The sequence below is a fragment of the Pseudopipra pipra genome, chromosome 6 (assembly GCF_036250125.1).
Source record: "Pseudopipra pipra isolate bDixPip1 chromosome 6, bDixPip1.hap1, whole genome shotgun sequence".
NCBI classification, from domain to species: Eukaryota; Metazoa; Chordata; class Aves; order Passeriformes; family Pipridae; genus Pseudopipra; species Pseudopipra pipra.
The window spans coordinates 4,300,890-4,313,605 of NC_087554.1; the positions used below are offsets into that span (position 1 = coordinate 4,300,890).

Genomic DNA, 12,716 nt, shown 5'->3' on the forward strand with positions numbered 1-12,716 from the left:
TCGGCAGGCTGAACACCCCTAGCTCTCCCAGCCTGTCTCCAGAGCAGAGGAGCTCCAGCACATGCTGGAAACCACGCAGGAGTTTGCCCAGTCCTGCTTGTGGGAGTTGTCACGTTACAGCCAAAGCTCTCCACAGAACTGCTGCACCTCCTAAAGCAGAAAGATGTCCAAGAGTGTGAACAGACTTTTCCCTGGATCTTGCTCAGACTGGAAACATTTTCAGTTGCTATTAAAAAGCATCAAATTACAGACAACAATTTCAATCTCTTTAGGCAAGCAGAATAATTTGAATTTAAGGAACTGCTTAACTGGAATTTCACCCAGTCGTGACTGCCTTTTAAGATGGTTGGCAGCAAGTGCTCATGAGCAGGTTTCATATTTAACTGAGGTAGAATAAATATGCCTTTATTTCCATCTGCTGTTTCAAAGGCTATGGAAATATGAGAAACAAATTGTTAATCTAGAATCACACCATTCTAGAGAGGTGAATTCTTAGCTCCTTCTGCTGAGGTTTGAGCTAAGCCACGCTCAAATTAATTGGTTAACTAACTCACTAACTTCACCTGGGCTTGGATCCTGTACTTAAAATCTTAGTTAATTGAAAAAAAAGTGACCAGAATTCCAGGATAAAGCCAGGGATTTGTAGGAAATGCAACATAGAATAAATACTGTAAGAGCAGTTCGTTCCTGCTGTGTAATTATGTGCTGTTTCACATTGTTGTTTTATGGGGAAAACACATATTTGCAAGTCAGGAAACAAGTGGGCAGTCTGAAGGTGATTTCAAACAGAGAGTGTTTTGACATGGATTGATTTATTTCAATTCCAGTCTTGCTTATTTAGCCAGTTGTGATTAAAAGCAGTAGTTCTATACATTCAAAAAATGTAGGAATGTGAATGCCAGACAGAAACTGTCCCTGTGGTTTACCGTTATAACACCTTTTGACTGCACATTCCTTGATTTGAGAGGCAGGAGAGCAGGAACCACTGTTTGGGGTATAAACAGTCATCACAAGGCAGTTGTCTGTTATCAAACAACTATTTTTATTCTATATAAATGATTGAGTCCTGTTCCTAATTATAATACCAGTGGGAAAAGCTCAACTTCAAATGTCTTTGTGCCTGAATTTCTGATCTGAAGAGCAAAGATGATGCTTCTTCCAACTCCACTGGAAGTGTATCAGAGAGGAAATCCTGATGAGGGTGCTGCAAGATATAATAATTGTGGGGTATGTTTCTACCCCACAAGTAGAGTTTAGTCACTGTTCTCCCTGTCTCAAAATCAGTGTTGGGAGGTGTGTCCTCATTCCCAGGACTGCTCATATCTATCAAGGCCTGCCAGACACAAGGAGCCTTTGAAACCTTATATCATGAGGGCCTGATTCATACCCCTCCCGATCCCAGGGAAAATTCCCGGTGGCACCGTCAGGCTTTGGCGCATCGCCCAAGTCTTGGTAACTTCCTTATTTCTCCCTGGTACACAGAGGATGCTCCTCAGCTGTACCAAGGCAGATGACAACATAAATCTCATCCACGACCATCCTGCGTGAGTCATTTTTCCAAAGGTAAATAAATCCTCCCTGTTTCCTCACACCACCTGGTGAAGCATTAACTGAAAAACTGAGAAAATGTTGTTGTGTCTGGGAGCCAACTTCAATCCCTCTGCAAATCTTTATTTTTAATTCCTTGTTAGAAAACAGAACCAACTGGAACCGGCTGGCAGAGAAAATGTGCCCCATTTTTTTCCTGGTAATGTAACTGCCAGTTTCTGTTTTCGCCTCTATAGAATTATGTGCCTCTATTTGAAAGTTTTGACAAATCAGTCTATTTTCATTCTCCCTCTGCCATAAATTCAATCCATATGTCTTTCAAACATCCTTTCATAGCTTTGGCATGGAAAAGGAAGTGGCTTAGGCTCTGTATAGTGTACTTAAAGCAAGCTCTTCTAGTTTGCATACATCACTTCTGGTAGCTCTTAAAGCCTCAACTTCCTAATTATTCAGGTTAAGAGGGCATTGGCAGAGTGTTCTCCATTAACTAACAGTGATGTACAGTGAAGAAGCACAACAGGATAAATCATTCCCTTATTCTCATAATGTCCAGGAAGTTTTTGATGCAGCCCTTGGCTTTACCACCAAGCAGGATGCGAAGAGGATGTGAAAAGGGTAGGAGAGATCAATGCAGCATAAAATCTCAAAAGAAAACATCAAGACAAAGAAACAAAAGGTCTTGTACAATGTGCTGCCGTTCCTCTGGCAGGGTTTTGTTGAACAAGAATACACAGCACCAATGAGACAGGAGGTCATTGCCACAGGAGCAAAGTATCTCCACATCTGAGACTGACCCGGGGTCGGGAGGTGAAGGGTGGAAGGAAATGTGGGTCCAAGCTGAAATGGATTGGTATGGCTGTGCATGGATCAAAGTTAAAAAGCAAAAATACAGGATGCCGCAGGGTAAGAGCACAGGCAGTCGTGGCTGTTAGCATCCTTGTCTGAAATCATGGAAAAGTTGGGCTGGGGGTGCTACTGCAGTTGCAGGATGGAACTGTAATTAAAATTGTGGTAGCAGTCAAACACAGCTGAAGGTGTGGCAGTAGCAAGGGCACAGGAACACTGGTTGAGTGACTGCAGGCAGCTTTTTGGAGTCCACCCGCCATGTGGATGCAGTGTCACGCTGGGTTTCATCTGATCCACCCCAGGGTCACTGTCCCACCCCAGCCCCCATCACATACCCAGCTCCCTGTCTCACACCAGCTCCAGGGATCACATTCCCCCTTCCCTGTGCCACATGGAACAGTCTTGTGGCCAAAAGGCAACAAATTTCAGCTGGCTAATTTGAAGAGAAACTATTCAACTAATGGATTTCTGGGAGGAAAGCAGGGAAGGCATGTTTATTTTGATCTTTATGTTGCACTGACTTGCCTTGTGGCTGCCATGGTCAGCCAAAGATAATGGGTGAGAAAGGTGACTTGGGGAAAGTGAATGAGTGCCCCTGTTAGAGACTGCCTGCATCTGCATCTGCATCTGCCATTCCAGCCAATTTACCCAAAAGGTCTCTAATTTGCCAGTAATGCAAATGAGTTGTAGGAATATGCACAAAGTAGGATGGGGTCCCAACAACAACTAACAAAACTGAGTGCAAATCCATCAATGACTGCATAGTAATGCATGCAAGAGGAGATGGAAGGAGTGTGTGTGTGGTAAATGCATGTGTGCAATGTAATTATCTTTCTAATCTCTGTCTCTCGCGCAGGGGTCATTTATAGAGATGAAAATATAACCTCAAAACTCGTGGGCGTTGCTTGGCTTATCCAGATCTTTGCACATGTAGAAACCACAGTCTGAGCATTTGAAACTGCAGTGGCAGGTTCAAAGGGCTGGCACAGCCCATGGTTTTGTTTGCAGGGTTGTAGAGATTTCAGCTACCTGAGGTGGACTCGAGGCTATTCCACATCTCCAGGTCAGGCCCTTGTATCCCACAATCTGCATACAGCTGTTCCCCAGCAAGCTGAGCTGTGTGTGCAGCAGAGCTGTTGTGTAAACAAGAGTGGAGACTTCACCAAAGCTTTTCATGTAGTTTTATCTCAACTGCAATTTGTTCTGAGCTTTTAAAGGCTGAAGAAACACCCAGACTCAGTCCCCAGGGCCCAATTCCCCTGTTTCAACCATTCCAAGGGTATTTATGGCACAGTTTGATTTTCTTTGAACTTGTCAGAAGACCTCAAGTCCCCCAAGAAAGGTGCTGAGTTCTCTTAGAGGGACTTGCTTTTGCACACCTGTAGCTTCACTTCTAACAGGTCTGTTGTCTGCTCTTGCCCCAGGTGTGCTGTCCCTACCTGCCTATTTCAGCCCCTACAACGACGGCTCGGTGTGCAGCGACGGACGGGCCGACGCGTACGCCCAGCTGGAACTCCGGACCCTGGAGCAGTCCCTGCTGGCAACGTGTGTTGGAAGCATCTCTGAACTGAGTAAGTTTTGGCTGCAATCAACCACAGGTTTCTTTCAGCAAAGCAGGAGAGCCAGTTCCTCCTCTGAGGTCAGTGGGAGCGTTGCCATTGTTGACAGCACAAGCAGCATTTGGCTGACGTTGGGGAAGATTTAATTGTCTCGTGGTGCTGTTTATGAAAATCAGCTTGTTTCATTAGTCTGCTTTAAATTTAATTCACCTGGAGATATACAAGATGTGGCTTTTCTAGCCTTTTGGTAGTGGTGTTAGTGCCAACTGAAGATGGATGCTCTTGCCTAGATGCCTGTGGAGGATTTCTTGCACGTTTGTGAAGCACCTCCCTCAGATGGCAGAGAGGGTTCTCTTTGTTAGTGTTTCTGCAGTGGAAATGTCAAGGGTGCAGGATATTTTTTGGTTACTTAAAAAACAAAAAGTGGAGGAAAAAAAATCGGAGAGCACTTGGGTAACAAAAACTTGTTCAAACCCTTCTTTTTTTCGTGCTAAGCAAATGAAATGCTCCATTCCTAGAGTACTCACAAAGCCCCTTTAAAGTAAACAAAAATGATTTGTGTTTTCCTGGTCCTACTTTTCCCTTGCAAAGTTTCTGCTGGCATCACTTTCTTAGTCTGCACCATCTGAATGCTAATGAATGTCAGGGCCAGCAAGGAGTTTGTGGGTTTCACCATTTATTTTGCAACCTGCCTTAATTTGAGGTTTTCGAATTCCTTTAACACACCTCTATTTATCCTGGAACACAAGAGAACATTTGTATCAAGGGCCTGAGATTGAATACAGCTTCCTCTCTCCCTCTCTTCCCCCATCCCTGCCTTGGCCAACTTGGTCAGTACATCCAGTGAATAGATCTCCTGATACAGTTGCCTACTTTTTTTTTTTCTTTCTTTTAAATGTTGCTGCACATTACCAGAAAAATAGAGTGAGTGTGCAAAGGAGAAGGAACGTTATTCTGAGCTGAATATTTGAATTCCAGATGCATTTCTGCTATAACTGCACAGACTTCTGTGTTAGCACCAGTGCTGGAGGATTCATGATATTCTCATAAAATGTGCAGATCTTGTGGCTACTGGAGTGGAAAGGCCGAGTTGTTAGAAGGTTTTTTTAATTCTGAAGTGGGTCCTTAAGCTGAACATACTGTACAACAAACGAGTGGCACAGCTTTAGATTGCAAAGTGAGATTTTTAATACTCCATTGATAACGTCATGTTTAGACATAGAGTAGCTTTTTAGGGGTTTCTCCTGTGTAACAGCAGAAGCCCAGGGGTTCAGCCAGAGTTTGGCAAATTGAGTGTATTGCTGTTAGATATTAATGAACAAATAACAACTTCCTAAGGATTTCAGAGGGAGGTGTTACTAATTCACAGCTAAACTCAGGGCACCTTCTCAGGAACCAGCTTTGTGATGGGGCGACTATTTCAGTTCCATCCTTTCCCAGTATTGTGACTTTTGGACACAATAGAGTAACGTTTCCTGTGAGAGTTTTAGGGGACTGTTAAACATAAAGCAATAGAGGATTCTCCCAAGGAAAAAATAGATCCTAGCTAAGTATAGTAATCTATAGTAATAATTCAGCTCCCTGTAGTCACACTGCTCCGAGATGTAATGTCTGAAGCTTTTAAAAGGTTTTTTAGATTTTGTAATGCACCAGAATACGAGGAGAGTAACCAGGGTGTGCATAAAGCAAGGTTATTACACAAAGAGCAGATTTGGGGTCATTGCTTTGTGAACTTTTTGAAAATCTGCAGTCTTAAAATCCTTTCTGAGTGAAACTGTGTAATACAGGTCACCTTCTTCCAGGCCTCCTCAGGTCCACCATGCCCCAGCATTGAGGGAGGTTGGCTTGAGTTCAAAGACCAAGAGGATTGAGAAGCCCAGAAAGTTCCTGGATTAAGCTCAGGAGCAAATTTCTGGCACAGCTTGTGACAAGCAGCATGATAAAGATTGGCTTTTTAATACAAGAGTCAGGTCTTGTTATTCTGGAGAAACCTGCAGCTACAGTAAGAATGAGAGCAGCAGATCCCTAAAAGAAGGAATTTCTGTATTGAACATAATGTCATTGGTTTGTCTCAAGTTCCTGGGCAGGAGGGTAGAACAGCATGACCCAGCTGGAAGAGATGGGAGCAACCTCATAACAGAAATGAGAGTAAAGTATTTGTATTGGTGCTGATGGCTTTGCCTTGTGAAAGCTGTTGCTCCCAGGTTGGGCAGAGGACATTTTACAAAGACATCAGTAGTTTTTGTAGGCAGGCAAGAAACTGGTGTATGTGGGTGGAAAGAGGTGAAAACCAGCACTAAACCAGAAAACTCAGTGTAAAGCTGTTGTTCTGAATGTGTGGGGACTGAGTTTCATTTAATGTTTTCTAAGTAACAACTTGTCATTTGAAAGCAAGTTAAATTTCCCATGGAACAACCTGCAGAGTGGCAGCCTGAGGACAGGCCTTTGTGGAGGAAAATTGTGGGCACACGGAAGACATTTCTCTTAGCTGAGAGAAGTGTTATTTAGGTCAAAAAGTGCACTTAAAAGGACTTTATTCCTCTCTCTGTGCAGGTGATTTGGTCTCACGAGCGATGCACCACATGCAGTGCTTGAACACCATCCGCCCCGGGATGAGCCCCGTGCGGCAAACCCGGCAGCAGCAGCCCATCTCCTGGTCCCCTGATGCTCTCCACACCCTCTACTACTTCCTACGCTGTCCCCAGATGGAGTCCATGGAGAACCCCAACCTTGACCCTCCACGGATGACCCTGAGCAACGAGCGGTACGTAAATCAGTCAGCTCGCTCTCGGTAGTTGTGGAATTAGGCTGAGAAGGGGTTTTGCCCTTTTTTAGGTTTTTACCCTTCTGTAGGGTAACTGTGTGGGCAGCTTTGTGGATGCTACCTGTCAGGCATCAGTTATTCCTGCAGTCAGTCCAGGTTATGTGGCCAAGTTTACGAAGCCTTGGAATTGGAACTGGAAAGTGAGCTGTTTTTTCATGCAGTCTTTCCGAGCGAGGCACATGCTGTGTGCTGCCAACAGGGCTTGTCTGGAGACCTTGCCAAAAATACATGTGGTTGCCTGAAGCGGTAAAGACCTTACCAAAGAAAATGTTACCTTCTGAATGGCACCAATTAACAATTGTCATCGTTCTGGGGAAAAGCCACGTTTGCCATGGAGGGGGTTGGAGGGATTTATGAACATCCTTCTAAGGATTACTTCAGTTGATGCCCTGTGTCTCGTGCAGAAAGGAATTTGGATAGGAAACCAATAACTAAACAGAGAATGCAGTGGGTCTCCCCGCCTCCTGCCAGCACCGTAACTGACTCTGAAAGTAGGCCCATTATTAGAGTGGTCAGAAGTTTTCCAGAGGGACGTTTTTTCTGTTGGAAACCTCCCTGGTTTCCTTCCTGCCCAGCTCCTTGGCAGTCTGCCTGACAGGCTGGTGGCAAGAGGAGAGCTGAGAAGCCCTCACAGCCCTGGCCACAAGCTGAGTTCCTTGACAGGTCAGGCAGCTCCTGCTCCCCAGTTGCATTCTGCAGGAAGACCCAGGCTGTTACAGGCTCAGTTCCCCATTTCCAAGTGCATATCCAAGTTCCTATTTATTTCAGAAATCTTAAATGGGAAATTCTGGTTCCTGATTATCCATTAGTTATGCTAGCTTGCTCTTTGGATGTCCTTTAGCCTGCTGGACATCAGGGTTGAGGGAAGGCTGTATCCTGCCCCTTCCCAAAAGCAAAGTGGGTGGGAAGTTCCATGGTGTATTGAGGTATTGGAGCCTGGGAGGGGAGGCCACACTCACAAAACAAAAAAAGCAAGGTGCTTATTGGACAGGAAAGGAAAACATCTCTGCAGCTTTGGAAATAACATGGTTTCTTCTTCCCATCTTGAGCTTCATTGTGCTCAGCCCCAGCTTCTAAAATTACTGTGAAATCATAGTAACAGACAAATAATTACAAAGGTAAAAAAAATTGTCTTTTTCTTTGATCCTCCTCTAAAATCTTTTCAAAAGGAGCAGGAATACACCGAGAGAGGGAACTGATGTACACATATGAAGAATCAAGAGGAATTAAGTGAAGTTGAATAAAACAGGAATAGAAAGAGGCAGCTGCATAACTCAGAACCCACTGGGAGCTCAGTTTTTTGGGCTTACTTGCTTTAGTCAAATGCCCTACCTAGTGCAAGATTGTTTATTGTGCATGCTTGCACTCTGTGTAAAAAAATTAGTTTCTATGAGGCCAGATTGTCTAAAGTTGTACCACTGTATTGTGGTACAACAGTTTACAGGTACAACAATTGTACAGCTGAAGCTGCTGAACAGTTTGTACCAGAAATATAGATTAGGCTTTCTATTTTGTGTCCTTTTCAGTACTCTCAGTGGGATGATGTTACTGCAGCTACTTGTTTTGTACACTGAGGACAATAAATGAGTTAAATCAGGAGTGCAGTTATCTCTCCAATTGCTCCCAAACAATGCTCTTCACATGGTTCACCGGAGTTTTTTTCGAATGTAGGCTGCAACTCTATTCTGTTTTAAAATCCTCACTAGATCCTGTGACAGCTGGTGTAAGGGAAATTTCTGCCATTTTTTACTGACCAGTACTTAGCTGTAAAGGAAATTAAAGAGGATATATTAAAATGGAGCAAAAAAATAAAATTAGGAAAAAAAAAAACCAACCAGAAGTGAGCACTATCAGATTAAAGGACTGGTTTTGAGAAGTTTATGAAAGCTGAGAATGAAATTAATATTGCTTGGTACACCAGAATTGAACATCCAACCCTACCTTTCATTTGCTCCAAGGTGGATTTATCTGTGTCTTAATGTGTTGAGCTCTGGGCAAGTTATTTATATAAATATTATTATTATATAAATATTGCTGTCGGCACTTTGCAGAGGAGGTGGTTTACTCATTCCTGGCTGAAGAGGAGAGACAGTGGAGGCTGCATGCGAGATGCTGGGCTCGTGGCATGAGGGATGAGGGCACTGATTCACCTAGTGTGACTTGGCAAGGCTGGGCAGCCTTTTATTCTTTCCTGAGCTGTGCTAAATCAGCTGCAAACTCGACATTGCTCTTTTGTGTGTTTGTGCTGGCTCTCTGGAATATCCTTGTTCTGTGCACAGCAATCCCAGTTTGTTTCCTGCTGGAAAAATCTGTCACAGACCAGGACAGTAACACTGAGCTCTTCTGTGTTTGCTTGTGCTTCAGTTTCCTGTATAAATATATAAATCTGTTGAACATTGATGTGAAATTTAGCAAAGAGAGGGATGGCTGTTAGAGCTGCAAACTTGGTAGAACCTTGTTTTGGGAAAATCCACGAGCCACATTGATTCAGTGGAAGGAACTGCAGTTGTTCATCCAGAGACCTGACAATCTGCTGTTTATTTTGGCTTTCTGCTGTCTGTGAGCTTTCTGTGTTTCACACTGTGATGGAAAGTGCTGTGAAAATCATAACACTGAAGGGTCTGGAAGGTCTTCAACATGAAGGCAAGCACAGAATTCAGCTCTGAAACCACACCTAATGGGGGCTGTCACGTGCCATAAAGGACTTTAAAAATCTTGCTCAGCTTCTGAATGTATCCTGCAGCAAAGTTCATAAGGTATGAAAACAGACACGCTGCAGAAAGGTATTTAAAGCACCCCAGTGAACAAAACCAGTTTAAAGTGGGGTTTATCCATGTTAAACACCTTGGCAGAAGACCTGAGGTGAGAAAGCTGGAGAGTCCTGCAGCAGTAGGGTTGGTGGAGCTACCTCTAGTTTGGCAGAGAGAGGAGCTCTCTGTTTCGGCCTCCAGTATGTGAATGGATCCCAATACACTGAAACTCTGGAAAGTTTGTTGTGATGTTGGTTCTGATACCTCCAGATGAAGGTGTTGAAGCAGGAGGAGTAGAGGAGGCAGAATTAGAGAGAAAGCACTCAGGTATCTTAAGCAAAACATTAAAGTGAATGCAGCTAACCGAGCCATGGCCCACTTAGAACCCCAGAATGACCTTATTTGCTGGAGGGACAATAAACCATCTGCTGTTTGGTGTCAGATGGGCCACCTGAGGAAGCATTTTGCAAACAGAGAGTGCCACTTGTGCAATATTTTGGCAAAGGAATTAGACCCTGAGGTGAGCACAAGCTGCTTTGCTCAGTGAGGATACACCTGGGTGCCTGAAGGCTCAGAGCTTTTTGGTGTCATCAGAGCACACCTGTCTGTGCTGCTGCAAAAAAATGGCTCTGCTGGGCAATAAGATATTTTGATTTTCTCTGAAATCTTAGTCTGTGTTGTGTCAGGGGTCAAACAATGTGTTTTTGGAGCACAAGGAGCAAGCAGACACGTGGCACTCCACTCTGCTCTGTTCCTGCTCTGGGATTTTTCCCATTCCTTATGTCAGGCTGGCTGAGCTTGGGAGCACTCCACAGCCTGAGATCATGTTTACTGGGATTGTTTGAGATACTGTGACTTGACAAGAGCCATTCAAAGGTGAACAAAGTTTCTTTCTCCTTTTTCACTTTTCCTAAGTGGAACATAAAACTTTTGTTTTATTTTTAATGGTATGTCAAGGCAAGAATGCTCTCACAGTGATGCTTATCTTGGGGAGTATTTGTCTGCTCCCATAGAGCCCAAATCCAGGTCAATATTATGGTTTCATTTTACAGCTGGGTGGACTTGTCTGCCCTGGGTAAATTGACTTGGCCAGCATAGTGGTCCAGCCTTAAAGCTGGGAATGGACACCACTGACTGTCCTCATCCTGTCTCTTTTTGGTTATCATGTGCCTACAGCATTTATTTTAGGAAAGTCAGCATGATCTAATACTCAAGAACAGGCAAAAAAGTTGGATCCTGCTTCCTTGTGTAGCTGATTATCCTCCCCTTCCAGCTACCCCTTTAAAAAACTCTGAATTGTGTTTTTCTGTTGTTGGTCTGTGGAACATTCTGAAACTAATTCCAGGCTTGTCCATCAGTGCTCGTGGATCCAGCCATGTCAGGCCTTTCCCGACTATCCATGTGGCAGCTGTGCCAAGTTCTACATGTTGTCTGAGTTTGCTGGGGCATTATTTTATTCCAAACATCAGTGAGTACAAAACAATTTGCATCAGCAGAAGCACACAGACTGTACCCATCTGACTCTGTCAGTGAAAATCCAGTAAAACACTAGGGAAATTCCAGAGCTGATGGAGGATTTGTCAGCTGCCAACAACAGTAAAATTTGAGGCTTGCCAATTTGCTGGAAATTCACAGCTCTTCAGCTGGAAAAGCCGTGGACGATGCAAGAAACCAACTGCAGTCACACAGAGGCCACCTCGTGCTGTTTGCCATGTGCAGGCTCCAGATTTGCTGCTTTTTTGGAGAAGTCTGTTTTGTGATGTGACTGTAAACAAACCTGGGCTCACTCAGCTTCTTCCTTGCCACAGATAATCCTTCAGGAAGGCTGCTGCTTATCCTGCTTTTAGCTGGAAGGCTGCTGCTTATCCTGCTTTTAGCTGGAAGGCTGCTGCTCATCCTGCTTTCAGCTCAATGCCTGCTCTTACCTACAAGGTTGAAAAATGATCTAAATCTTTTCTACTTCCAGTAGGAGTCTTCCCATTACATCTGTTACCTCACATGATCCTTGGATAAACATGCAAACCATATTTTTCAGTAGAGTCAAGCAGGAGAAATGGACTTGTGCCTCCTCCTCCTCTGGGGCAGGAGGAGGAAGGAGCTGAACCATCTACTTGGGTTTTCTCTCTGTGGAGTATATCCAGCAGTGTCAGCTCTGAGACATTATTTATTGAGAAAGGATGAAAAATGCATCTGATTCTGAAGGAAGAAGAAAAGATTGTGGCCCTTTCATGCAATTTTTGAGTGCTCTCTGCTAAAATGTTCTGTTCTTCCAATACTTGAGCTCTTGATTTAAATCATCATTGGCTGGAACACTTAATATTTTTTGTCTTGTGGTGTAAAATCTAAACCTACTTCGGCTGGCACAGAAACCAGAGTTGGGCCTAAATTAATTCTTCTGTCAAAATCCTGCCCGAGCAGGATTTATTTATTTATTAATTGATTGATTTGCAGTGGTTGATTCAAATAAAGAGCCCCTGTGCTATGGTTATTTCTGAATCTCATCAGATTTCCTAAATTTCGTGTTTTGAAAAAGCATTACTTTGTTCTTACTTAGTTCCTATTTACTTGATGGTTTCTAGGTGCATCATTAGGAATAATTAGAGCCTTCAGCTCCTTCCCTCATGTTTTGCTGCCTTCTTCCCCTGTGTCCAGAAAATACCTGGCACAACTAAATGTTCCTTCTGGAATTGCTTGAGAGACGAGTGATTTGGCTACATGGATCAAATTTATACAGCAGTATTAATCCATATTAAAGGGATATTAATATCCCAGTTATTAATGTGAATTGCCTCCAGAAAGCCTTCCTCTGTGTTGCACGGGCATCCAACTGGCAGAAAAGGAAGGAAAATCAGGAATAACCTGCAGAGCCTGCTGCTGAGGGCTGGGTTTGAGCTTCATCGCCAGCATCACCGAGAGGTATCACTGATTTCAGAACTGGGTAAGGCTTTCCAGGACAAATCTCTTCTCCAGCTGGATGTTTCCAGACTCTCCCTGATCTGTCATGAGGCTTTTTTCCCCCCTTTACTCTTTTTAACTACAGGTTTATGGAATTTTATGAAGTGTAATAGCTACATCATTGTCTGTCTTTTAGATTTATCTGTGGCCTAGCCTTTCCTAATTCAAATTTAATGTATTTATGTCTGAATTCTTGTATTTTACAGCCATATCCTATTGTTTCCATGCAGTATC

General features: G+C 43.6%; 1 protein-coding gene across 1 annotated transcript in view; it reads left to right on the forward strand.

Moving 5' to 3' along the window:
• The window catches only part of ABTB2 (ankyrin repeat and BTB domain containing 2), a 116,075-nt gene that overhangs the window by 70,070 nt on the left and 33,289 nt on the right, over positions 1-12,716 (forward strand). Inside the window, exons 2-3 of the mRNA XM_064657112.1 lie at positions 3,819-3,965; positions 6,507-6,717. Coding sequence (XP_064513182.1) covers positions 3,819-3,965; positions 6,507-6,717 — 358 coding nt within the window. The remainder of the gene's footprint in view (positions 1-3,818; positions 3,966-6,506; positions 6,718-12,716) is intronic.